The 27,081-nt window shown below is 44.3% G+C and overlaps 1 protein-coding gene across 2 annotated transcripts in view; it reads left to right on the top strand.

Annotated features, from left to right (window-relative positions):
- Positions 1-11,287, top strand: part of NADK2 (NAD kinase 2, mitochondrial) — a 547,365-nt gene extending 536,078 nt beyond the window's left edge. For both annotated transcript variants that reach the window (XM_069221023.1, XM_069221015.1), the window contains exon 12: positions 10,726-11,287. In XM_069221023.1, coding sequence (XP_069077124.1) covers positions 10,726-10,864 — 139 coding nt within the window. In that variant the 3' untranslated portion in view covers positions 10,865-11,287. The remainder of the gene's footprint in view (positions 1-10,725) is intronic.
- Positions 11,288-27,081: the final 15,794 nt, after the last annotated feature.

The raw sequence follows: 27,081 nt of genomic DNA, 5'->3' as shown, positions 1-27,081 counted from the left end.
CCTGAAGCAGCTGGCTGAACTTGAATGAAACGTTTTCCATGTAGAGAGTTGCTGTCCCCACTCAATGCGCCCCTAGAGATCCCTTTGTTAGACTTGCAGTTTTAGTGGCTGACCGGCCGCTGTTTCAACCCTATCTTGCTATTAACACCTTGGTGGTTGCCAGACGACATCCTTAGCACGTCGGGGTATTTTTCTCTTTGCAATATTTGAACCTTTATTCCCTACTTTTTTTTATTGTTCCACTTCTGACACCACCCTACCTAACAAGTCAGAGTTGCGCCATGTTATAATAGTGGACTCCTTGTCCAAGGCCTTGAATTAAACACTTATATCTTTGCTCTTAATAAAAGCCAAAGTGGGGACATGCTGCACCAACTTAATGTTAGATCGACTAAGAACGTCCATTGGGGCTCTTGGATGTGTACAAGGGAGTTAGTACTGTTTAGCACAGCTTTTTCCCCTTTTCTGAATTAGGCAAAATCTCTGCACATGATTGATGTCTCTGCTGAACAGCTGTCAGTGGCCTTCCCCTCTGTCTGCGAAATAGTGTCTGAAGGAAGCTGGTCTGGTGTGTGGTGGGTACCTATGGTGTTATCACCTTATACCAGGTTCAGGTATTTCCTGTTAGTAAAGTGTAGGAGGTGTCTAGGAAGCCAGGGCTCTCTAGAGGTAGCTGTGGATGAGCAATCGGGATGTATCTAGGAGACATGCAAAGCTTATGCAATACCACTATAGTCACACAGCACTCTCACACATGAAAGAACCACACTGTGTTACACAGAAAGTACTTTACTATAGTAACACAACTATTAGAATACTGAGTAGGCAATCCCCCAACTGGAGGAAAGTATAGACACTATTATACACATTAGCAATCAGTAAAGAGCATAAAAGCAAACATCATTGGTAAATGCAATAGCAAATGGTGAGGGCCCAAGGGGAAGGCAAAACCATATACTAAAAAAGTGGAAAGTGAAAGGAAGTCCCCCACCCAAGGAAGTGGAATAAGGAGAAGGGAGCTGGAGGAACTAGGAACCCCAAGAGGTGAGTACCGGAGTGACCCCCAGCGATCATGAGAGCAGAGGTAATACCTGGTTGTACCCAAAACCAGCAAGGAGGACTTTGGAGAAGGCTTGGGCAAGACCCAACCAAGACTGGAATAACCCAAAGGTGGATCCTGACAGAAGAGGACCTGCAAAGGATGGAGACCAAGTCCAGTTTATGATGGAGTGTTCAGTTGTAGCGGGCTGAAGAGGACCTGCAGGGTCCAGGGGAATCAACCCAAGGAGGGGAGTCCGGGGTGACCCTCAGCAGTTGGGAAGTCACCAGAAGAGGAGGCAGCCCTCACAGACAACCCACTGGCAGCAGGCACAGGAGTCGCTGTGAGACCCACTCAGGAGAGAGGACAGAGAGGACCTGTCCGGAAAACCACAGAAGACTGGTAGGAGAAATGCTGGGGGTTCTTTAAGGAGCCCCAAGAGTGCATGGAATCATACAACCAATACTGGCAACAGTATTGGGATATGATTCCGACATGTTTGATATCAAACATGCCCAGGTTCCGCTCGGGAAATTGGCTGTGTCATTCCGGGTTGGCTGTGCGTGGATCCGGTAGGGCTGTGCGTCGAATTCTGTGTCGCAAGGCAAACGCTGTCGAATCTTCACTCGGAAGTCGTTCCGGTTCGGCTATGCGGTGATTTCTCAGTCACAAAACGGCTGTGCGTCCTGAAGAGATTAAGTCTTTTGCGCCCTGAGACTTCAGAAAACAGGAGGCAAGCTCAATCCAAGCCCTTGGAGAGCACATCTCAGCAAAGTTAGAGGGCAACAGCAGGGCAGCAGTCCTTCTCAGCAAAGCAGTCCAGATGAGCCCTTTGGGCAGTCAGGCGGTTCCTCTTGACAGGTTGCAGATTCAGAAGTGTGAGTTGGTGGGGTCAGGGACCCAGTTTATATACACAAAAATGCTTTTGAAGTGGGGGAGACTTCAAAGAGTTGTTTTGAAGTGCACAAGTTCCCCTTTGAGTATAGTTTTGTCTGCCAGGGTCCCAGTAAGGGGTTTGGCAGTCCTCTGTCTGAGGGCACACCATTAACCTTTGAAATGTAAGTGTCAGGCTCTCCACCCTTCCAGCCCAGGAAGACCCATTCAGTATGCAGATGAGTGCAGGTGTGACTGAGTGTCCTATGTTTGTAGTTGTCAGGGTGAAATGCACAAGTAGCAGGACTGGGGGTCCCTGAACCAGTGTGGACTGGTTTAGGCACAGAGGGCACCAAATGTGCCCTTCAAAGCAAACCCAGTGGCTCGGGGAGGCTACTCCTCCCCAGTCAGTCACACCTATTTTCAAAGGGAGAGAGTTTTACCTCCTCTCCCAAAGTAAATCCTCTGTTCTGCCTTCCTGGGCTTGATCAGATCAAGCAGCAGGAGGGCAGAAACATGTCTGAGGGGTGGCACCAGCTGGACTGCCCGGGAAAACCATGTAAGACTGTTGGCCGCAATGTTGGGGGTCCTCTAAGGAGCCCCCAGAGTAGAGGAGATCATAGTTCCAATACTTGCACCAGTATTGGGGTATGATTCCGACATGTTTGATACCAAACATGCCAAGGTCTGGAGATACCATTATATAGTTGGACATGGGTATTGACCTATGTCCAGACACATATAAAATGGCATCCCTACACTCACGAAGTCCATAAAAATGGGGCTGGAGTTCGTGGGGGCACCTCTGCTAGTGCAGGCTTGCCCGCACACACAGGTACCAGCACCCTGCCCTCTGGGCTGAGAGGGCCTACCATAGGGGTGACTTGCAGTGATCTGGTGCAGTAACCGGGTGCAGTGCGTGCACCCAGTTCACACGGACTGCAATGGCAGGCCTGCAGAACCCTTTGCATGGCTCCCTATGGGTGGCAGAATAACTGCTGCAGCCCATAGGGATCCCTTTGAACCCAATGCCCTGGGTACCTAGGTACCATATACTAGGGACTTACATGGGGGCACACGTATGCCAACTGTGGGGATAAAAGGTTAGTAGCAACCAAATTTATTGGAGAGAGCATAATCAATGGGGTCCTGGTTAGCAGGGTCCCAGTGAACACAAGCACACTGACAACAGGCAGGAAACGGGGGCAACCATGCTACGAAATAGGGCACTTTCCTAGAATGAGGGCAGTCCTATTGCTAGCCTATGAAAGGAGCAGGCCTCACAGTAGTGGAAAACGAATTTAGGAGTTTTCAACTACCAGGACATATAAAACACACAGGTACATGTCCTGCCTTTTATCTACATAGCACCCTGCCCTATGGGTTAACGTAGGGCCTACCTTCGGGGTGACATGTAAAAATGGGGAGTTTAAGGCTTGGCAAGTACTTTTAAATGCCAAGTCGAAGTGACAGTGAAACTGCACACACAGGCCTTGCAATGGCAGGCCTGATACATGGTTAAGGGGCTACTTATGTGGGTGACACAACCAGTGCTGCAGGCCCACTAGTAGCATTTAATTTACAGGCCCGAGGCACATGTAGTATTGTGTCCTGGAACGTGGCGGGCCTCACCAGGGTACTGCACAGTAAGGCCGCGTTGTCCTTGAGTGACGTGGATGTCATCTGTCTTCAAGAGACGTGGTCTTTTTCTCCCACTCTGTTACCAGGATGCACCGAATATTTCAGCCAGTGCAAAAAACTAACCTGTTTGGAAGACCATCAGGAGGAGTATTGACATTTATAAAACATCACAAAAAAAGCTCTCCCACGTAGAAATTAATTCAGGGTCGGAAATGCTACAAGCTGGCTTTATCAAGGGGACTCAGGAGAGCACAGTCTATAATAATTATTAATGTCTACTTTAACCAACAAGGAAACAATACACTGGAGAAAGCTGCCAAGTTTATCCTTCAGCTGGAAAGTATAATTAATACTCATTTCACCTTCGAGATGATCCTATTGGGAGACTTCAATATGCATAAGTTAGGGGCCACAAGCCCATATGATGGGACTCTCTGTGTAACAAGTTTCAGATTCAATGCTTTCCTACAAACAAACAAACCGAAATCAGCTCGGAAGGAAGGAGATCCATCAAACTCGCGCAAGAAGTCTGAGTGACTTTATCTCTGACTATCAAGTGCAATATCTGGGAGTAAGTAATCATGCACTCTAAAGGGTGTAACTGGCAGCATAAGGGGAAAATCGTAAACGAATTCCAGCAATTGGCAACTCGTCAGTTGACGAATTATACAAACTCCCCCGAAGGATAAAATGGTTACCAGATGCAAGAACTAGGTTTGAGGAATGGAAGTGTCTATGGGGGGGGTTGGTTAGTTTCATCCCAAATTGCAGCAGCTTTCCAGGGCTGGTGATCTGTTGTCCCTAAACCGTGGATCCTCTTGCAAACAAATGTCCAGAAAAGAGCTTTTATGGGGTCAAGGTACACCATGGGTTTATCACAAGAGATCAAAAAGAGTGCCCAGAAACTAAGAGCTGCACCCAGGGCTTATACCAACTACAGAACACCCATTGGGAGACTGGAGTTTACCAAACAACCAGGACGCACAAGCACCTGATATGGGAAAATAAGAGGAAAAGGCAAGAAGCTGAGTTGTTGAGGTTCTTTGATCTAATTGCAGGGAACAAGCACCAGAAATGTTGGCAGCACGTTTCAAGCATATGCCACAGGAAGACCAACAGGGGCAACTCAGTCCTCACGGATAAATGGACAGCGCATGTTAAGGTCCTTTTAGGGGCATCCATCAGTAATCCCATAGGCAAAAGTGCAGCAGCTCAACTTCCAACACGCAAAGGATGTGACCCAAGGGCACCAACCAGCAAAGAAAAATTTTGTTGCAAAAGACACCCAAGGAGTATTAATAGTGTTGAACCATATCCGGAAGGATAAGGGGCTCTGGGTCCAAATAGATTACCTGGCACACTGTTTGGAGAAGATCCAAAGTTTTGGGGGTCAGTTATTTCACCTATGTATGCAGAGTGTTGGCTATATGAAGATGTCCCTGATTCCTGGAGGAGTTTGTTATTGCAGCCAATATTTAAGAAAGGTGACAATACGGACCCAAAGAATTATAGGCTAATTGCTCCTTTAGATATTGAGGGAAAAACCTACGCCAGTCTGATTGAGGAGGATCTCACTAAATGGGCTTCTGAAGAGGGCCTACTCCCTTTTTAGCAAACTGGGTTTTGCGCAGGCAGGTCTACTGTGGACAATATTGTGGCCCTCTCCTACATTGCCCAACAAGCGGCCACAAAGAACATGCCGCCAGTCTTTGCCTGTTTTGTTAACTATTCATCAGCTTTTGGTGGCGTAGTCCGTAATATCCTCTGGCAGAAGCTTGCAAAGTAGAACATTCCCCCCATATTACTAAGAGCAATAATGTCGCTTTATTGCCAGGACATGGGTTCGAGTCAGACTGTCTGAAGTAGCAACTGCCAAAATTTCAACAAAGAAGGCACAAGCAGGACTGCGTGTTTGTGCCAACCCTGTTTAACTTATCGACAGTCGAATTGGGCCAGGCTCTGACCGCCCGAAGATTGGACAACAGAAAATCGCCCTTGTGCAGTATGCGGAAAACATTGTTTTAATAGATCATACTAGGATTGGTCTGCAGAGAACCTTGAATGCATTAAACAGCTTCAACCAAAACAATGATGCAATTGCCAACCAAAGTAAAATCATAGTAATTGGTCTTCAGCTACTATCCGAGAAAAAGGGTTAGGAAATTGTGGCTGAGGGATCAAAAGCTAGATTGTGCGCAGAGCTACAACTACCTGGCGCCCTGGTTGAGTGACACCTGAAAAACCAAGTGACATCTTCAAAGGATGAAGAACAAAGGGACTATGATACACACGCTCTCTGTAAATTAAACAGTTCGCTTGACAGCCCAACAGCTATAGCCATTAGGAGAATCATAACCGCAAAATTAATGCCAGCGATTGAAGCATTTCCAGGCAAGTTAGCAGATGAGCTAGACAAATTGCAGTGCTCGTGCTAGAAAAGTTTTCCAACTGCCTTCTTATACCTGCAACATCTTGATTTAGACTCGAATTTGATTTAGTAAATAAAAAATTTGAGCATATGGGCGTATTGGCGCAGTACTTCTATCGGACAGTTGTTGCCCCCCGAGAACTCAGTGAAGAAAGTTCTAAACATAATTCTAAAAAGGTAACCCGTGGTAGATGTATTTACAACAAACTGTGGAGAAGCTCAATTTAGCTATGGAGAATTGGGCTCACTGCCCCAATAGTGGCCTGCAATCAAAACTGCAATTAGAAGGCAGACTCTGCTTTATTCACGAGAAGCAGATAGAAAGATCCTACAGGAACGGGCTGTACAAGCATTTTTAAAACCATCGTATGTATCTTATCCAAAATGTATGCAGCTGAGGCGAGCCCTGGGAAAACGTGTCCTAAAACTCATATTGTAGGCAAGATTGGTGCCTTTTCCAGTACGGGAGCTGAATGGAGACTGGGAGTCTCTCCGAAACATCAAACGCTGTAGTTTGTGTAATTACAAAAAGGAAACACTGAGCCATCTTCCGTGGCTGCCCAGCTCTACATAGTGCACGTCGCAAATTTTTTAGACCAATTTTCCCTACAACATGGCATTCGAACTGTGTTATGGAGGTTCAAAACCTCTTGTTTAAATTGGAACGTGTACCAGAAATAGCGAGTTTCGGAAAATGTATGTATCATGCACATTCGATATTGAAGGAGAAACTGAGGGAAGCGGTGCCTGTGCCATTATAGAAATTTTTCTCTTTTTTTAACAAACAAATAATATTTGCACTGGCAAAATGATTTACCCATGGAGTTTAATTGTACTTGGCTTTAATCTTTGGTTTGTACATTCTTTTAGTCAATTGTGGAAATTGATTACGTATTTCTATTTGTAATGGTTTTTAGTAACCACACAGTAAATGTATTCATTCATTCATTCATACCCTACACCAGAACGGGTGCACCAGTCTTCATGCCCGCCTGGGGGTAGATTGGGGTTGCTTACCCACAATCTTCCCCTGAAGGGAGTTGGCAAAAAGCCCACTAGACACAGGGGATTTCAACACGGTGCCAAAACAAACAAAAGGATGGTGTGGCCTACCCTACTTTCGAACCATGGGCCAGATGTAGCAAAGAAACATTTTGCGAGTTGTAAATAGCGAGTCATAGCGACTCGCTATTTGCAACTCGCAAAATGTTATGCAGAACGGTGTCTCAGACACCGTCTGCGAGTCGCTATGGGGTCGCAATGACCCACCTCATGAATATTCATGAGGTGGGTCGCAAATTGCGGCCCCATACCGACTATGGGCACTCGCAAACATGGAGGCCTGCTGTAGTCAGCAGACCTCCGTGTTCGTGACTGCTTTAAATAAAGCAGTTTTTTTTTTTTTAAGTGTAGCCCGTTTTCCTTAAAGGAAAACGAGCTGCACTTAAAAAAAAAAAAAACGAAACCTTTAGTTTCGGTATTTTTTCAGGGCAGGGAGTGGTCCCTTGGACCACTCCCTGCCCTGAAAAAATGTTTTTGGGTCCAGTCACAAACTGGAAGGGGTCCCATGGGGACCCCTTCCAATTTGCGAGTGGGTTACCATCCACTTGAAGTGGATGGTAACTGCAACACCATTTGCGACCGCATATGCGGTCGCAAATGGTATTGCATACCACTAGGAATCGCAAATAGGAAGGGAACACCCCTTCCTATTTGCGATTCTGAAAAGCATTTTGCGAGTCGGTCCGACTCGCAGAATGCATTTCTGCATAGGAAAATGCGATTTGCAACTCGCAAACGGCAGTTTTTGCCGTTTGCGAGTTGCAAATCCTTTCCTACATCTGGCCCCATATCCCTACTCCAGAAGTGGTAATAGAATCTTTGTGAATTATTCCCACCATACACTCTCCCCCACTGTCCCACCCCCAAGGAAAATAGGTTCCTCCTGATTCAGGACGTTACCCCTAAATCTGTATCGTAAAAGGGGGAAGGGCACACAAGATTTCTGTCCCTGCAGGGGGACAAGAGGGTTTTTGGCCCAATTTGCCCCTCTGAGGGAAGATGGGTCAGAAATCTTTCTTGGCAAATACCAAGAATTCTGTTTAAGTGGGGTTGAACCTCGGGCAGGTGCCGGAAATCTGAGTCTGAATTAGTTGCAGGCAGTGTTTGAGACATTGGGTGTCTGAAGCAGAAAATACTTTAAAGTAGAACTGTGTATCATTTGTTATTTTGGTAAATTCGAATGCTGTTATTGAGTAGAGTGCGAAGTGGCTCCATGTATAGTCTGAAGACAACTATAATGGCATCTACACAGGATTTTGCCACGAAATGTCTTCATAAACTACGGAGAATTCAGAATCCTGTTTCCAGAGTGATGTTCCTTCTGACGCAAGATCCCAACTCACTGACACTGAAATCCCTACTTTGCCTGCTGAGAAGAGCGAACGATCCCAATACAAGACATTCTGTCTGTCCACAATGCTCTACATTGTTTTAGTTGTAGTCAGTTTTATTAAGTCTAGTGACTAACTTGCCTAACATGGAATTTTAAACTTTCATCTCTTGTATGCCATCTCTGAGACTCCCGAGTGGTATGCAGGGCTCTACAGAAATGATGAATTAAATAAATACAGCCCTGGAGAAATTACTATATTTAATGTTATTAATCCTTTATTTGACTGTGGCGTACATTCCAGATGATACGGGTAAAATAAATTGAGATAGTTTCTCATTATACTCACTATTTTTATAATTTAGAAATATATTAATCAGCTTGAGGTGAGAAGCCCACTCAAACTAGTGCCCAAAAATATTTGGAGTTATTGCTCTGTAAAGCAAAATTCAGAGCCTCACAAATTTTAAATGACTTCTTCATTTTCCAGTCTTTTGATTGATAGCGTTTACAGGGCCCTTTTCAATTCGAAAGGTGCAATAGTTTCCCAGTCAAGCAAGAAAACCCTTCAATAACGGGGAGGCCTTATTCGGGGCAGGTAACAGGGGGGCTGAGCAGCGACGAAATAGGGAGATCAAAGAAGACAAAGGAGTGTAATGAATGCCCAACGGTGTGATTGGATATACCTCGTTTGTTTCTGTTTTCCTTTGTTCATGGGAAACGTAGTTTTTTGACGTTTTGTGCTTTGTTAAAGTGGAGGCTGATGTTTAAAATAAAGCAAGAAAGGACAGCATATTCCTCGAGTCCGGCCTTGACAGAATTAATTTGAGCTGGTGGTTGCAAGTGGAGCCCATCGGTACTAATTTTGGGGGGGGCAGCACTTAATTTTCATACGACTTTGACCCTGAGCAAGAGAAAGAAAAATACACGAGGAAAGTAGCAAAAAGAGAAAGGCAGAAAAAAAGTGACAAAAGGAGAAAGCACCAGCAAGAGTGAAATAAAGGGTCAAGGATCAAACACTGGTGGAAGACAGACATGAGGTGGAATCCAGACTAAGCAGGTGTGATATTCTTCATTCCCGACATTCGTCCACACCGGCTGCAAGTTTCTGAGAAAATACTTTTGCATACTACAGTACTGTATCCATGAAGAGCACATAATTCATGTTCGCACACTTGTAAGAAAATCAATGCATGTCTAACCAGCAATATTGTAGGTAAAATGTGTGGGCGTTCAGTTTGGGTATGGATAGACATTTACTACCTGGTGGAATCTCACGGAAAAATGATCAAGGCAGATGTTAAATGTTAATTCTAAATTATGACTTTCTTCCCTTAGCTCTAGCAACAAATTTAAGCAGTTGCCAACTCGCTCCACGTTAATAGACATTACCAGTCAGTCGTGGAACCTGTCCCACACTAGGTGGCAATGCACGTGTGTCACTAGATCTACCAGTTGAATGGTAAAATGTATGCTCTTCAAAAAATATAGAGCTATGTTTGTCAAATTTAGAATGCTACAACCTTGGATCTTAAATCCTTCATTTGAAGTTGTTTTGTACCGTATCACATAAAGTGTTGGAGACCGGAAATTTGTCATTAAAATTGCCAGGTAATTTTTGGAAATGACTCCTACAAACTTTCTATCCCTGTCTCTATCCTTGAAGATGGGGATTCGTATTCTGGTTGGTAGGTACTGGATAGCTTTCTCTCTTTGCTTCTCCTCCCTACCGCTTTACTGGAGTATAGTGCTATGGGAATGTTTTTTTCCAAATTGGGAAGAATCTGCAGGAGAAAGGCATTCATGAGAACACGCTACTTCCTTCCTGTACCGGTGTACTCAAATTCTTCCTACTGTAGGCTCCTCATCACTAATTCTTCCCTTCTGGGCTGCTGGTGAATGGAATTTGTGTTGTTCCAGAATTTTGTTATTGGTTACATTTGGGCTGAAACTGAGGTCAGGGCAAAGGAGCTGGCCAGTCTTTTGGTTGAGAAGCTCCAGTTTCCACTTATCGTTATGCAAAGCTTTCTGGCTTTCATTTTGCACCTGTAGCTATTTGAAAATGTGCATCTGCCACCTGAAAAAAATAACCACCAAAAATGCTGTCCTGGGAATAACGAACTTGTCTGTGTTTTTTTTACCTAAAATGAAACCACATAAAGTGAAAGCAAGAATGCAAACATACATATTGAATTTTCTATAGACTAAAATGCACAAAATATAAACATTAAATTACAAATAAATGATTACCTGAGTCCTAAAACTAAGAAGCTGTATTTAGGTCTTGACTTTAAATTCTTCATTAACTATTTTACCCACTTGTTACTTTTTTCCCTTTTGTTTTCTTTCCAGGGTCTGTGTCCGCTCTCGTTGTTGGGATGCCTGCATGGTTGTGGATGGAGGAACATCCTTTGAATTTAACGATGGAGCAATAGTTTCTATATTGACGGACAAAGAAGATGCACTATGTACAGTGCTGTTGGATGAATAAAGGAGACTTCCTAATGGATACTGCTCCAGGCAGTGTGACATCTACAGTGAAAGATCTACTGGAATAGCAGAATTTTGTAAATGCTAAAATGACTCGACCTGCCATTTTGCTATAGAAGATTTTGAGTTATTTTCTCAGGGTATGCAAGTAATCACAAAGGGGACATTGTGTAGCTCTTTTATAATCCTTTGGGAAAGCAAAGCACTTAGCAATTCTGTTCAAATAATGAACAATAAAATGTACTGTTGAAACAAGGTAGTGGTCTTGAGATCTACTGTAGCAATGGCACTGTCATTTTGTGAGTAGCTTTCAGCAGTCGATGGACACTATGCTCTAAAATATACAGTATTACAAACTGTTTTTCAGTATAATTCTGCCCAGATTGTTGCTGGCTCAAAAGTAAACATACTAATTAGGCACTTATGTAAGTCTGATTTCTTTTTGGTTATATATTTTAAGGGATTTTAAGATTTCAAATACCCTTTATCAGTTACCCATCGCAAAATCACATCAGAGCTCATCTGTTTGTTCTCCACTTAAAACCGTTGTGTGTGCACTACTGTATTGTGAGGGAGCATAAATGCACAATGCAGTATTCTAACACAGTCTATCTGTAGGGTTGTAAATGTACCTCTAGTGTTTTTTCAGATTAATTTATTTTTACATTTTCTACTTAGTAGTTTTGGATCTGCACCTTTTCTCTGTGTTCCAGCTGATTAGCAGTTTTCATTAAGGGTACGCATTAGGAAATGTTTTTTAGTGTTTGTCTTTAGTGTGCAACTCCATTCACCAAGAGTTGATTCTGAACAGATAGATAGGGCTTAGCTTTGAGAGTAAGATCAGTAGGGAAATACAAAATCATATTTTGAAACAAAAGAAAATTTTGGTCCAAGGTTTCTTTGACATGTTATTTTTCGCATTGTAGGGAATAAAAGAGACTATCAAAATCAGGTCGTGTCAGGCTAACTAAACATTTATTTAATTGAAAGCTAGATTAGGTTTTTCTTTGGGTGCCTAGCCATAGAACCCTTTTTATCAAAAATAAAATGTTACTTACCTTTGGTAACTATCTTTCTGGTAGATACTCCACCTACTTTCAGATTCCTCACCTTTTAAATGTCCCAGGTGCTAGACTGAAGTCGGAAACTTTTGCCAAAGTTCTTCCATACTAGTCAAACATGCTGGTTCAAAGTTGTTGCCGGAAGCAGTTCCACTATGGCATCATTGACATCATTGGAGTCATAAAGCACCCACTTGGACATTGGTTTCCCATGCGAACTATAAAGATGCACATGTTACCACTCTGCAGGTTTCGGCCACTGGAACTCCCTTTGCTAATGGGAAGGTCTAAGAATGTGCCCTTATGCATACATGTGGTTCTTTATGTGCTAGGGCATAACACATCTCCGTAAGGTTCTCTTTTGATGTATAGTTCTTACCACAGAGTCCTCATCTTGTGAATACCCACAGGTGCCCCACTGGATCCAGAAAAATTCAAAGCAGTGCTCCTGCATGCCGGCAGATGGCGCTGTTTGGCTCTACATCCATGTTGTTCCTTTTTTTCTGTGTTCAGACTCCAATCCATAACTCTGCTCTTCTTTTTTCCTGTGTGCAAGTGATGTCACTCACTAAGACAGGGAATAAGCCTAGTAGGAACTGTTGCAAACCAATGTCTGTAACAGAGCCCTATGAGGTGTGCCTTTGATGCTTGGGTTTGTTGCACGACTCCAGGGCCTGCAATGACTGTGCCCAGATGAACCCAAAAGTTATCTGAGATCATGAGACAAATGTCTACATGGCAAAGCACGAGAAGGCTCCACTAAAGCCCAGCTCGAGGATCCTGAGGCCAGTCTTCCTCAATATTGAAATCTTTGGGTAAGTCCAAGAATAAACATAAGACGTCCAAGCAGAACTGGCGAGTTCATGTCACTCTTCGCAGAAGGCGAGTCATTATGTAAATTAGTCTCAATCCCACTCAAAAGAACCAACTCCATCTCTCGTCCTGATGCACCTTGAATTCCTAGGTCCAGTGGTGACCTTGCAGCAGGTCAAAGCCTTTTGTGAGGCTATGCTGTGCATCTTTGGCTACTGTTTCCCACTACTGCATCTAAGGGCAGGGTCTTCCAGTCAGATTTCCACCGACTTGTTCGCCCTCTGCGCCGTCTGAACCCTTTAAACTCTGGATTCTGTATCAGCATCGGGCTTAGCATCGCAAACAGTGCAAGACCTTTATTCTTCACTGTCATTACAATGCCGCCTGAACCGAAGGAGGAACTGCAGTTTATCGTTTTGTCCAACTCTGAGCCAAGTATGCTAGCTCGAGGCTGCTCCCAGAACTTGACATTCTGCAGCCTACTGTGAATTTATCACACTCGGACATTGTCCTATTACCATGTGGCTGTGCACGCACGTTGCACCAGCTTTTTGGCTCACTCTGATCAGAGCCAGCCTTATGGAGATAACGGAGGCAGAATGAGAAAGGTCTTGGTCCCCTTAAGATGATGACTACTATATGTACTTAAATGAGATAGTGATAGAAGGCTCCATGCAATTTCCCCCCCACCCCCTTCTTGGACAATCAACAGAGGAGGGTACTTTCTTCTCCATAGTACTTTGCAGGGCTGCTGGGGTTCTTCACCTTCACCCCCACACTGTAGAGGTTACAAAGGAGGCCCTTGCAGAGGTCTTACTGCCTGGCCAGGCACCAATCAAACCTATTTTGCCTTTTCATGAAGCCCTGACAGGCTTATTATTGGGGACTTGGGCTAAGCCTTGCTCTGGTCCTCACCCACTCACCCATCACCAGATTGCCTGCTCCAGGTGACCAAGATTTTATGACCCAGCATCTGACACCTTGGAACTTGATGGTACAGGCATTCACCAGCAAAGTACATACAAACGCATTTCCAACTACTCCCCCTGATTGAGAGTCGAATGTTCTCTTCAGCAAGTCTTGTTCTGAGATTGTTTATTGTTAGCTGTCTGCTTGGGTATTATACCCACATGCTCTGGTATATGAAGGGTGAAATTCTGCCTGTGATCCCAGAACATCTGCAACCTTCACTGGCCCAAACTATTCAAGATGATCGGGTTGCAGCTGTCACGCACTCACCTGGTTCCAACTGTGAGGACGACACTGGAGCCAGTGCTAGGCCCCCACTCCCAAATCTGGAAGAAGGTGAGCCCAGGGAATAGAATTCCTAGTACTCACCAATCTCCCAAAGGAGAAAGGAGGACGGGGCAAAGTAACAAAGGAGAAAGTCTGCAATACTGTCTCAACTCGTGCTACTCTGCCAAACAAGGTCGTCACTTCTTGACCTTCTGATTTTATCAGAGATGGATGTTTACAAGTCAGTATTTCTGGTTATCATGAAAACAAACACAAGAAAAAGAAATTACCAACAGTGCATAGATTCACTACACAGTTTATAATACAGTACTTTCAATATTTCACAATTGCAGGTTTCTTAAATAATCATAACATGGGAGCAGATGAATAAGATACTCTAGAGAAATCTTCTGGAACTCTCGAAGAACTGGAAGTACTAGGTTAAGTCACTCCACAGAAAACTTGAAACATAGATTGGAGTTAATGGCATGCCAAAACCAGCACTCAATACATAGGTTTAGACATTCACAAGAAAATAGAAAACTAGGTTTCTGTGACCACATAGGTTGAAAGTTAAACAACTTTCAAGATATGGTGGATACCACTTTGCTGTCGGAATTGGATTACATTCAAAACGACCTAAACTTGAAACAAGACCTGATGGGTCACAGGGTTGCGATACCGGCTTTCCCAAGATTGTGCTTGACAAATAGGTCAGGACTCAATTATGTACGAGACACAAGGTTGGGATACCAGCTTTCCCAAAGTTGTTCTCTGCACATAGGTCAGGACTTGACCACGTACATTCAAATGAAAAAGAATTGTTCTTGATAGAAGGTTGGAGTTATCGACACTCTGAACGTTGACTGAAACTTGAAAAGACAACAATGTAAGAAACAAGGTTGCATTGAGACACAAGGTTGGAATCTCTGAGATTTCCAAGGTTGTATTAGTAACATGGATTGGAGTTAAGAGAGACTCCAAAGGTAATCTAGATACACTGGTACTACCGAAACACAGGTTGGAGTGGTGACCACTCCCAAGATATACTAGAACACTCAGTTCAAGGTTGGAGTAGAAAACACTCCCAAGGTATGCCGGAAAACATGGTAACACTCAGTTAAAATATTAGAGGTACAGATGATCAGGAGACAGTCTCTAGTACATAGGCAAACAGTTCGGAAAACCAAGACTTGGAGAAAGAGTCCATAGGCAGAAGCAATGATAATAACAGACAGACTTCCAATGACTACTAAAGATTAGTGCTCACTAATGTGGGAACAAGTACTTAACCTGGGAAGTACTTTACAGGAGTTCGGAGGCATCAGGTGGGTCTGTGTTAGAAGGTAAAGAAGAGGAGGGATCGTAGCTTCTGGAGAAGAGACTGAGGGGTCTGTGGAGTCATCGGAAAGGACCTGGAAGACTAGAATGTTGGGTGGTTTTCAAAAGCTTTGGCAGATGGTGCAGAAACGAAGTGAGGATGGTCTGGGCGACTTGGGTGATGAGTGCAGGGACAAAGCTTGCGCTGAACAGGAGCACAGGAGATCCAGGCAACTTGGGAGGTGAGTGCAGGGAAGCTGTTTGCTCAGGACTTGACAGATTCTTGCAGGTTCATATACGTGGCCAAGCTCTGATGCAAGTTCAGAAGGGCTGTTTATACAGGAAGCCAAGAGTGTTTCAGAAGTGCACGTGTCTAACGTGGAGGCTTCCAAAGCAACCTGGGAAGAGTCACGTGTTACTTCCAAATGGGCATGGTTTAATAGGCAGCAGGTGCAAACGGTAATAGATAACAACAAGTACAATGGAACCCAAGTACATGATGGTATACATCCTAATGGTTTACAGTAGAAACATGCCTATCCTAAAAGGGCACATAATATCTGCAGGTGCAAACTAGATTTAATTTGCATAGCAACACACACAAAAGGGTCAACAGTTCAAGCCTAACTGTGGGAGTTGGGGGAGGCATGGAGCTTTTGAGACGGAAAGGTGCCACAGTGGAAGGAATGACGTGAGACCAGTAAGTAATACCCACCATGCATAGTGCACAAGATTGAGTCGTGACAGCAGCCAAATTCTTGATCTGCTCGGGCCTGGACACCACTAACTCTGGGCAGGGCCATGGGAACTAGTGTATGAGGTCTATGGGGACATCCAGGTGTCCTTAATCAACATAAGTTTTGATTGATGATGCCCTTTTTGCAAGGAGGCAGACTCTGCTTTGGAGTAATTTAAAGAAAGCCAGGCCGGGGCAGGCTCTCTGGTTCTTTCAGGTCCAGTTCAGCAATCCCTACAACAATTTTGCCCTTTCGGGAATATGCCAGAGGACCTGCAACCCATAAACAAGCTTCCCAGCCCTTTCGAGGTGAAAGACGTGGATCTGACACACAATGGTGAGGCCATCAGGGGCAACATTTCTTCTAGTCCTCTGCGCCCCCCCAAGGCAACTGCGACAGAACCTCTTTGGTGCACCTTTAGTGACACACAGCCTCCAGTCAGTGGCAGGATCTGCCACTTTCTGCAGGGGTTGGCTAAACATTACATCTGACAAGTGACTTACAGATTGTCCTGTGGGGCTATGCTCTGCCGTTTCTTTGAAAACCACCACACCTGCTACCTACAATAGGATGCCTGATGGAGGACCATCTGTCCATCTTACTCCAGGAAGTGCAGGAACCTTTGGCCAAAGGAGCAATGCAGAGGTGCCGCAGCATCAAAATAATAGACCGGCTGTTATTCCCATTACCTTTTTGTGCCAAAGAAGGATGGAGGATTCATTCCTGTTCTAGACCCTTGATTCTTCAGCACCTTCCTGCACAAAGACAATTTGAACATGTTTCCTTTGGCCCAGGTTCTTTCCGTCCTGGTGTGTTCAGCCTGCAGGATGCCCATTTTTAGGTCCCGGCCTGCATGCTCGCAGATGTTACCTATGGTTATTGGGTATTCACAAAGGTGATGGTGGTGGTTGCTGCCCATCTGAGAAGGTTGGGGGTGCCAGTCTTTTCCCTCCCTCGACAACTGGCTGCTGAAGGTGCTTGCCACAGTCAGTCCCAGACCACCTCCAGATGATGGCAAACCTCTTGACATATTTGGGTTCTCTATCAATCTACCAAAGTCATACCTGACTCCATTGTAGATTCTTCCCTTCTTTGGAGCCATCGTAGATACAGTGTGCGTTTGGACTTTTCCTTCTGAATGAGTACATGACTGTCCGGCTATGGTTGTCCACGTTGAGACTATCCACAAGTGGCCGACTAGATCATGAAAAATGCAAAACTGTGTACATGCGCACTGGTAGATGGCATTGTGCAAATCCGGAAGTCACAAGTGGAGTTCCAAATAAGTGCCATCTATGTGCTTTCAATAACTCTTCTGTGCCCACTAACTGAAAGAACCAGTATGTATATTCCTAGATTGGAAAGTCTGTTACCTCCTGTATGACTGCAGGACTGGTATGTGGAAATACACATCTTGCAAGGCAAAGGACAATATCTAGTCTCCTGCTTCAAGAGCCAAACGTACCTGGACAGCTTCTTGAATTGTTTCTAGATGTAGAAAAGATATAAGATTCTGTGGTCTAGGATTGGACAAGGACTGCTGGTTTTATTTTGTTTGTTTCTTTCGGAGGGAACCTGTAAGTACGAAGTGCAGCTCTCTTGCTGTAAAATATGGAGATGGTCTTATGTCAGGCATGAATGGATAGGGAGTATTTGCAGAGTAATGCATATCCCTTTCTACAGTTTGAATGGTTAATCGATATACCCTTTCTACAATTTGAAGGATCCCCTGGTCTGAAATTATAGCCTTCCAGGCCCCTTCTGTATCATGTGCACTGACAATGGTGGACTATTGCTGCTTTCCAGGCAGGGCAGAGGATCAAGGTGGATGGTGCAGGTTCTGCCTTTTCGATGGCCGAATACGGCTTAAGAAGTGGGCTGTAAGGTTGCTGCTGAGATTGGAAGGACTGGCGGTAGCAGAAGTTGAACCCACATCTGAATCAAATTTGCAAAGTTTCAAAACTGTTGATAATCTTTTTGGGGAGGTTGAATTCCCAAAGAGTGCTGTTACTTTGCTAGTCTTGAAACTCTCCAGGGAGGAACCAGCCCTCTCCCCAATAGTCTTTCCTTCGAAGGGTAGGTCCATCAAGATGGCTTACATATCTGAAGAGAATCCAGACATCCTAATTCTGGCCTAGCAACTGACAAGCTCATAGCGATTGGGTCATGTCCAGTCCTGACGGAGCAATTTGCCATTACACTGCCTGCAGCTGTTCAGGCAGGTTCAGGTCCACTAGGTTTGGGGTTCGCCATACCTCACAGTGTGTGTATAGCACCACAGAAGGCACATTGCATTAAGCGACTTTAATGCCAAGCTGCCTGACATTTTGCCTAAAGCCTTATGCTTTTTTAGATTCCTTGTTGACTGGGGCTGTAGGGAAAAGCTCTAGGGAGGACCTCCAAAGAGCATTGAACTTCAAGCACAAGACTCCCAGTTGAAAGGTGGGCAGAAAAAAAACTTGGGTCACCTGGTGCATGAATATATCTCCTGTCTAATATCCTGTTTACTTCCAGCAAAGAGAATGGTTTGTCCTTTGCCACCATGGCAGGATGCACCCCCTCTGTCAGAATATCTGTCTTCCTCTCTACAGAGGGGAGTGGTAGCTTCAACATTTCTGCCACTCCTTTCTGACAACCATGTAATAACAAGCCACTTAGGGAGGGAGGGGACCTAATGGTTCCACATTTCTATTTCAGGGAATGTACCAACACCACTAGCATCACCAAGTCTCTGATAATGATCCTGATGGATACTGAAGCCTGGTTCTAAACATCATCTGTTTTGGGCTCACCTAGAGGGTCCAAGTCACTGCTGAACAGGGCTTGAATAGTCTCCCTGTTGTTGGAACAATGTGCCTTCTCCCTGTATTGCTGTTCTTCTGTCCTCTGAGCCTCCCTCCTGGTTAAGAGGGGCATCGCATTGGGCTCAGGGAGAGGTTGGTCTGCCAGGGTGACCTGAGTTTTTAGACTCTGCTGGTGTCGGGGGAGCTGATGTCTGCTCCAGGTGTGGCGGTAGAGATGCAGGCGCTGAAAATGAAACCACAGGCAAAAAAGGCTAAGAAAAAGAGTGTGAAATAGTACAGAGGGAAGTCATGCTGCCCAAAATTGAAATTGCACCCTGAGTGGTCCCTTGAGGTTTGCAAGCACTCCAGGGAGGAATATCCAACTTGATTTAAAAAAAATGTTTGATCCTTGCCTGGAGCACAGAACTACAGGTAGGCCTGCTGGGCCCTAGAGATAGGTACTGAGGAGGATGGAGAGGATCCAGCCTCATCTGGTCAGTAAGATCCGGTTTATCTACCATCTCCAGTTCCGAGAATTATTCCTAGGGGGCTGGAGAGCATATAAGAGACGTACATTTTCTTTTATGTCCATTTATGTCCATCTCTTTGGGTGGAGCTCATGGGTCATTGTCCTCTCCTCTGTGGCCCGTCTGTTTTCCTCCAAGGCTCTTTCAGCCTCAGCCTTTTTTCTTGCCAAGACTGTCACAGTCTCAGCCTTTTTCTCCTCTGCTTCCAGCTTAATCTTGGCCAGCTGCAGCTTTAGCTACCTCTCAGTCTTCCTGTCCTCCAGCTCTTTTGGGGACAGACCCCTGGTCCCTTCCCCATCCTGGGTATCTGCTTGGGTTGAGTTGGGATCTCCTTGCAGCTCAGGACCCAGGACTGGGTCCATCTTCTCCTCATCCTCTGATAGTGCTCCTTCCTCATCATTATCATCGCCATCATCATCTCCTGGGATTACTACCACCTCTGCACGTCCTAAGAGTTTGAGGAGCTCAGCCCTGCTGAGGTTGTCAGAGTTGCACAGCCCATTTACATGGCAGAAAAAAGAAAGGTAGGGCACCTAAATTAAAAAAAGGTACAAAATAGCCAATAGAAAACTAGGTACCTATGAGGTCAACTATGATGTCAAATTATTTAGCTGGGAGTTTTGTGGAACACAAATCACTGTATGGTACTGCACAAACATAAGTCTTGATCCACACTACTGAACACCAATGTGAAAAATTGGGTTGTTCGTAGACTGGAGTGCCAGCCTTCGAGTTATGATGTTTTAAAGTTTTAGTGAAAACTAGCACCTAAAAGGTGCCCCAACCGTGGGCATCTAGTTACGTGAAACCGGGTCAAAGTAAAAAAATATATATATATATATTGCAAACCATGATGAAGCGCAAGTCTTATACAAGACAATAAGTGGATTGGGCCTGAACAGGGCTTACTTTTGGACTTAAAAGAATTTGAAAGAATAATGTTTTGAGAAGGAAACGTTCTGCGGAGCAAGGGCTGCAGGAGGTGTCCGAGGCAGGAGCGTCATCATAAGGAAGCCACTGGACGAAGTTGCGGTGAAAACTTCTACATTTGGATTTAGTCACTTTTATGGAAGTCGAAAATCTCCAGTGGGTTGATGCAGGCGGCTGTATCCGAAGACAGTTTCAGGATCTCGGATACCCCTTTGGCGAAGGACCGCTGGATAGGATTTGCTGTTGAGAAGAATGTAACAGGAGCAGCTGCAAAGTCACCTTGGGTATAGATCAACAAGCAGGTTGGTCCCGGACTTCCTCAGATCTCAGAGCAGTCCCAGTGTTTAGATTTTGGTTATCTAGGCACCTTTAATGCCACAACCAAGGGTCCATGACTGGTGGGACACCACATGGGGGTTCTGAACTGACTCAGGGTGGGCCCAGTTGCGGGTTCAAGATGATGGGAGCCTTTTATGTCCCTGTGGCTTTGAACACGGGGTCAGCAAACTAGCTCTCTGAGTTACTCTGGCAGGGCTAGGATCAGGTGAAGAAGCAGTTCTTGAACAGCAGGGCTGGCCTCTGAGGGTTTAAGGCAGGCTCCAGGCAGCAAAGCAGTCCTTCAGGTGCAGCAAAGCAGTCTTGTGGATTACTCAACAGGCCACAGCAGTATTCAGTGCTCTGAGTCTTTCTGCAGGTCCAGAAATTGAATGGAAGATTTGGACTGAGGGCCCATTTATATACTTGTGCCTTCTTTGAAGTTGGGAGAAGTTTCTTGAGATTTCTCTTTCAAGTGCTATGGAATTTCCTGACTCCCCTTCCATGGCTCCAAGCTGGCAGCAGAGATAATGTGAAGGTGACAAGCCCTTTCTGTGAAGGCAGAGCGCAGTCTGCTTAGTTGCAAGTGGGACTGTGCCCACCTCAGCCCACCACTTCCTGTCAGCATATGGTCCATTCAATCACACCTAATCCCTCTATTGCGCGACTGTCTTTTTGGAATTCATAAGGTCTGTCAGTTAAACCCAGTCATGTGACCTATTTCAGGCTGTAGGCACCAAAAGGCTGAGGGCAGGAAAATACCAACTTTCTAACATTAGACAAAAAGATCTATGGAATGCTTGAATAAACCTTAGCCACTGGTAATCACTTGGGGCCACCTCCAAAACCATAGTTATTTTGCACACTATGCCACCTCAGTTTGGACCTAGCTATTTGCAAGTCAGTCTTGACCCTGCTCCAGTAGGAACAGTCAAGCCCGAACTCCCAAGCCAGATCCTCCCTGAACAAGAACACAAGCAACCCGGGAACAGTTTTGCCCGTGTTATGGTCTTTTCGCTGGGTACAGCTTGGTTCCATTGACAGAGTCTGCACAGGACCCATGTCTGGGCATACCCATCCTACTTAGGTCAACACAATAAGTATACAAAACAGTGATGAATGGAATGCGAGAATTATTCTCAGCCACTGGTAATCCCTCGCACTGCATCCCAGTTCATTGTTATTTTACACACCGTACCACTTAACTTTCTAAAAGTGGCATTTTCAAAATTGTAATTGAAATCAGACTTTCCATTAAAGAGGATTTTTTAGTACAATTTCTTACATACCAAACATGAAATGCTTAACTGGTCCCAATCATAAGTTAGCACTTATAAATGTAGTATTATAAAACGAATTTGGGGGGTTTCACTATCAGGACAAGTAAAAGTAAAAAATGCATGCCCAACCTTTCAATTATAATGCACGCTTGAGTAGATAGAGGGCAGTATGCCATAATTAATAATTTCAATATAGGCTCATTAAATATTAGGCTACACTTCAAGAGTTTTTCCATTTCTGAGAAGGCAATTTTTATGTTGGCCAAAATAACTGTCAGTACAAACACGTCAGGAAGTTAGGCTTTAGTAAATTACCTGCATTGTTTAGTTTGCATTAATTTCTTGGCACATTACACGACCATTACCAATGTAGATTAATTGATTACCCAATGGAACAGGTTTTTTTTCAGTTTTATCCTCCTGCTCCTATGCCACAATTTTCTTCTGTTTCCATCTGGTGAATTATCCGGGTATCGAGTGACAGTACTGAAATCTGTCTGTTGTGTTCAGCCCACTGCTACACCAACACCTGCATCTCTTACATGACAGAGCACCTTTGTTAATTCAGTGTTTCAGCGTGGGACTGGAACCTTCATTCACATTTAACATTTTTGACTTATTAATTGACCCATCCACTTTTTTCATTGCTGTGGTTTATTTTGGTTTTGCCTTCTGTTAGCATTTTCAACAAAATGCTGAAATATCATTTTAAACCATGTGTAATAGCTGATCTGCACAAATGCTATCCCGTCTGGTCCAAAAACACCTGTCCATGTCTGTTCCTTGCCCTATGCTTGCCACCATAACAAATTTCTACAAGAATGGTCATGCTGATTAGATCTAGGTCAGTCCCTCAGGAGACAGTAGATTTTAGATGACACCAGAAAAACTCAGAGGTGAGTAGTGAAATGTAAGCACCAGACATGGTATAAAGACTCTGGGAGCTCCCTGTGCCAAATTATTTCATTTTACATATGGAGGGGAGTTCCTCGGTAACAGAGCACTTTTCTGGATTCACATGCTGTGCATTATTCTGCCATTTAATGTTTGGGTCAGGACACCTTTTCTTGTGAATTAGTCCTTCTCTTCTCCTTTTTTTTTTTTTCTTTTTTTTAAAATTCTTTTCATTTTGTTTTTTTGGTGTCAACATTCCCACCTCTCTTGATGTCAGCTGTCCCTCCCCGGAAGCCTCCACGCATTGTCTCCATCTTTAGATTTTTTTTCTTCTGCTTTTGGGTCTAAAAGCCTTGCTGAAGGCCCTACTATCGCTGAAAGAAGATTATCATCTCAAAGTTTGTTGAGGAAAACACCGAAGTTCCAGAAGAAACTGTTAACAACAAGATCCGATGACGTTTTTTTGCAAGGCAGAAGAAGGAATGGTGATAATAGACTTCACATTGAGGGGAGACCGGTGAATGCATGGGCCCCCTGTTCTGCACAATATGGAAAATAATGCTTTTCGATTCTGCCTGACGTGTCATCACACATTTGCACAGAACAAGCATCAGGTGTACAACCTTTGTCTTCCAAGAGACCCCAGTACTGACAGCTGTCAAGCTTGTGTAGAGTTCAAACCGAAGACCCAGAAAGCAAGAGAGAAACAAAGGCAAGCACACTACGCCATACAGGGGCAGAAGGAGACTTCATCACTGACAGACTTAGGGTTGTTGAGCGAGGAGATAGACAACATCGCCAGAGGGCTCAGACGGTCGAAAAAGGTCATTGACATCAAAAGAGAACACTGAAAACGTTCTCAGGTAACGTTGAAAAAACAAGGTGTGGGTAAGTTTCGAACAACAGACTCCAGAATACCAAAAACTGCCTCAGCACCAAAAATCTAGCAGACTGAAGGCAAGCAGAAGCCAAAAGAACCCCTTGGGTCACAGATCAAGGACACCGCAGGCGGACAAGCCACCAAAAAGATAACGGCATTGAGGCACAACCAAGATCACAGCAATCCTCAAGAAAAAAGGAATTCGCCTTTCTCCAAGAGTTCAGAATTCTGACGAAGGACTCAAAATAACTACAACCTCCAACAGGAGGAAGCGGATCAAGTGATCTTCTACGAAGAAGAGGCCCGAGGGTCCCATGGCCTGTTTCAGGAAAAGGAGGGGTCAGAGTACCTCAAAACACAATGGCAGAACCTTGAGACAGATCCCCCAGAAGAAAGGATAGCTATATATCCTTTGAGCCCTTCTGTTGATTTTGAGATATACAAACAAATAAAGAGGGCTGCAAACAGGTATGGTGTACAATTAGAGGAGAAGTCACAAACATTTTCTCTATCAGAGATGTTGCTACCCTCACCGAGCAAAACCCAATACCTACCCATGCTCCCAAGCATACTGAACCAGGGTAGAGATGTGTGAAAGGAGCCTGCAACATGCACGTCAGTAACACCCAGGGATGAAAAGAAACCCAACCACTCCTTGAAGGACCACTATATATTAGTGGAAATGTACCAGCTGACTCCATCATTGCAGCCACTGCCAGGAAAACGGTAAATGTGCCACTGTAACTAGACCACCTCTGGATAAGGAGAATAAGAAAATGGACATGGTGGGGCGAAAGTGTGAGAGGGGAGCAACAAAACAATAGCTCATAGCTAATTCTAATGCCCTGCTCAACAGATATGCATATCAGCACTGGGAGAAGGCAAAGCTAATGAAACATCTACCAGAGCAATATCAGAAAAAAGCAGCATCCCTCGCCGACAAAGGGAAGAATATCGCCAACACATGTTTAAAATCTGCATTAGATGTTTCAGACGCTGCAAGTAGACAAATGACGGCAGGGACATCCTTAAGAAGGCATGTCTGCCTAAGGGTGTCGGCTTCAAGAATGAGTCCAAGCAATCAACATAAACAACCTCTTCAATAGAGAATACCTTTTTGGGAGCGCAGTGGATGATACCCTGCAGCAGCTGAAAATAAGACAACAGTACTGTAAACTCGATGGAAGCCCTCAGTTTATGGGGCATCAAAGACTAGAAAGCACAGCTGCCAGGAGCCCAGAAGGTAGACAGAGCTTTCAAACCACCTACACACACCAGAGGTTCCAAGACACAAGCTAGGCCCAAACTCCTACTCAACAGTGGTAGTATCATATACCATTATAATACCCCTTTTGCAGATGGGCAACAACCAGATCGCAACCACAGAGAGGGGCAGCTGCACCAACCAGTAAGTGACTCAGAAGACAAGCCCCCCCCTCCCACACGGCACCTGTGGGAGGGGGTATAGGAGCCTTTTTCCAGGAGTGGAAGAAGGTCACTTCAGACAAGTGGATAGTCAACATCATCCAACACGGCTATTGCACAGAATTAGTCAAACACCCATCACTAAAAATACAAAATCCACATAAAAGAAGAAAAGACCTGGCTATGACGCAAAATAAAGGAATTACTTCCGAAAAGGGCATTAGAGAGTGTACCCATAAAAGAGATCACGCAGGGAAACTACTCCACATATTTTCTGATACCAAACCAAGACAAATCTGTATGTCCTATATTAGACCGCTGTTTCCTAAACCAGTTCATAAAAACACACAAATTCCAAATGACAGCGCTGCAAGATGTTATTCTGAAGCTTCAAAAGGGAATCTACATGTCAACTGTAGACCTAAAGGATTCATATCTACACATCCCAGTGAATCACAAGCACAAAAACATTCTCGCCCTTCATTGTAGAAAGACACTATCAAGTCAAAGTGCTACCATTCGCATCAAATTAGCACCTGGAGTGTTTACAAAGTGCTTAGAAACAGTCGCTGCTCACCTGAGAAGACAAGGGCTACATGCATACCGTTACCTAAACAACTGGATGGTAAAAGACAAATCAACATAATGGTAATACATTTGCTAGGGAAAGGGAATGTAGAAGCAGACAAATTCAGCAGACAAGCATCCATCTCACACAAGTGGGAACTGATTCAGGTAGTAGTCGTAAAGGTCTTTAGAAGATGGGGAACACTAGACATAGACCTATTTGCAACACTAGAGAACACAAAATGTTAATCTTATGTGTCCAGACATCCACACCGGCACTCTCTGGTGATTGCTGTGTTGACAGACTGGCCAAGAAGATTTGCTTATGCTCTTCCCCTGATCCCAATGTTATCATTAGTAATCAACAAATGCAGAGAGTCGCAAATTACTTTAATATTCATTGCCACACAAAGGGGAAGACAAACCTGGTTCTCAAAACTAATACAGACGGCACACAACATTGTACAGAGACTACCAGTGTTACAAGACCTGCTTTCCATGCTGGAAGGGAAGATTCTTTACCCAGAACCGAGCACACCGAGTTTAGCAGAAGGGCTCTGAAGACCTACAGTTTGGACCCTTAGGACTTCCTGAGAAAACAATGGTGATCCTCAGAGAAGCAAGAAAACTGACAGCAAGGAAATGCTACATGGCCAAGTGGGAGAGATACTAAAGGTGGTGCCATAGATCCCGCCTCTTACAGGACAGGACAAGAGACACTACAGTTATATAATACCTCACACACCTACTAGACAGAACCTGTGGGCCTCTAAATTTATATTTGGCAGCAATAGTGACCTACACAAGAGGCCACATAGGAAGAGGTTTCTTTAAGGCCCCTGTGATAAGATGTCTGAAAGGGGCAAAAAGAATAGACCCAACAAGAAGTCTGTCAACACCTACCTGGATCCTAAATGTAGTATTGACCCAACTGATATAAAAAACATTTGAAACTCTCCACAAGGTCTATTTGAAGGTAGACACACTTAAAACAGCGTTTTAATCATGATGACATCTCTCCGAAGAGTAAGCAAGTGACAAGTGTTCACCATCCAGGAACCATGCATGCAAATACATACAAACAGGATAGCCATGAGGACTTACCCACATTTCATACTAAAGGTCATACCACAGTTTCACGTAAACTAGACAATCCAAATACTGAGCTTCTTCCAAATATTCAACCACAGAGAGCACTACATATTCTAAACATCAAAGAAGGGTTAATTTACTATATGGATAAAACAGTCGATCAGGAAAGGAAATCAACGATTTGTATCATTCACAGACAATAACAAAGGGAAAACAGTCACTAAAAACACCATTGCAAGCTGGATTACTGAGACGCTTAAGATGTGTTGCGTGGCAGTACAAAACTAAAAGCTAATCCAAGAGCTCACTCAACATGTAAGAAAGGAGCTGCAATAGCTTTCCTGTCAAATGTTCCATT

Source organism: Pleurodeles waltl, chromosome 1_1, assembly GCF_031143425.1.
Source record: "Pleurodeles waltl isolate 20211129_DDA chromosome 1_1, aPleWal1.hap1.20221129, whole genome shotgun sequence".
In the NCBI taxonomy this organism is placed as follows: Eukaryota; Metazoa; Chordata; class Amphibia; order Caudata; family Salamandridae; genus Pleurodeles; species Pleurodeles waltl.
This window is presented reverse-complemented; position numbering and strand designations above follow the sequence as displayed.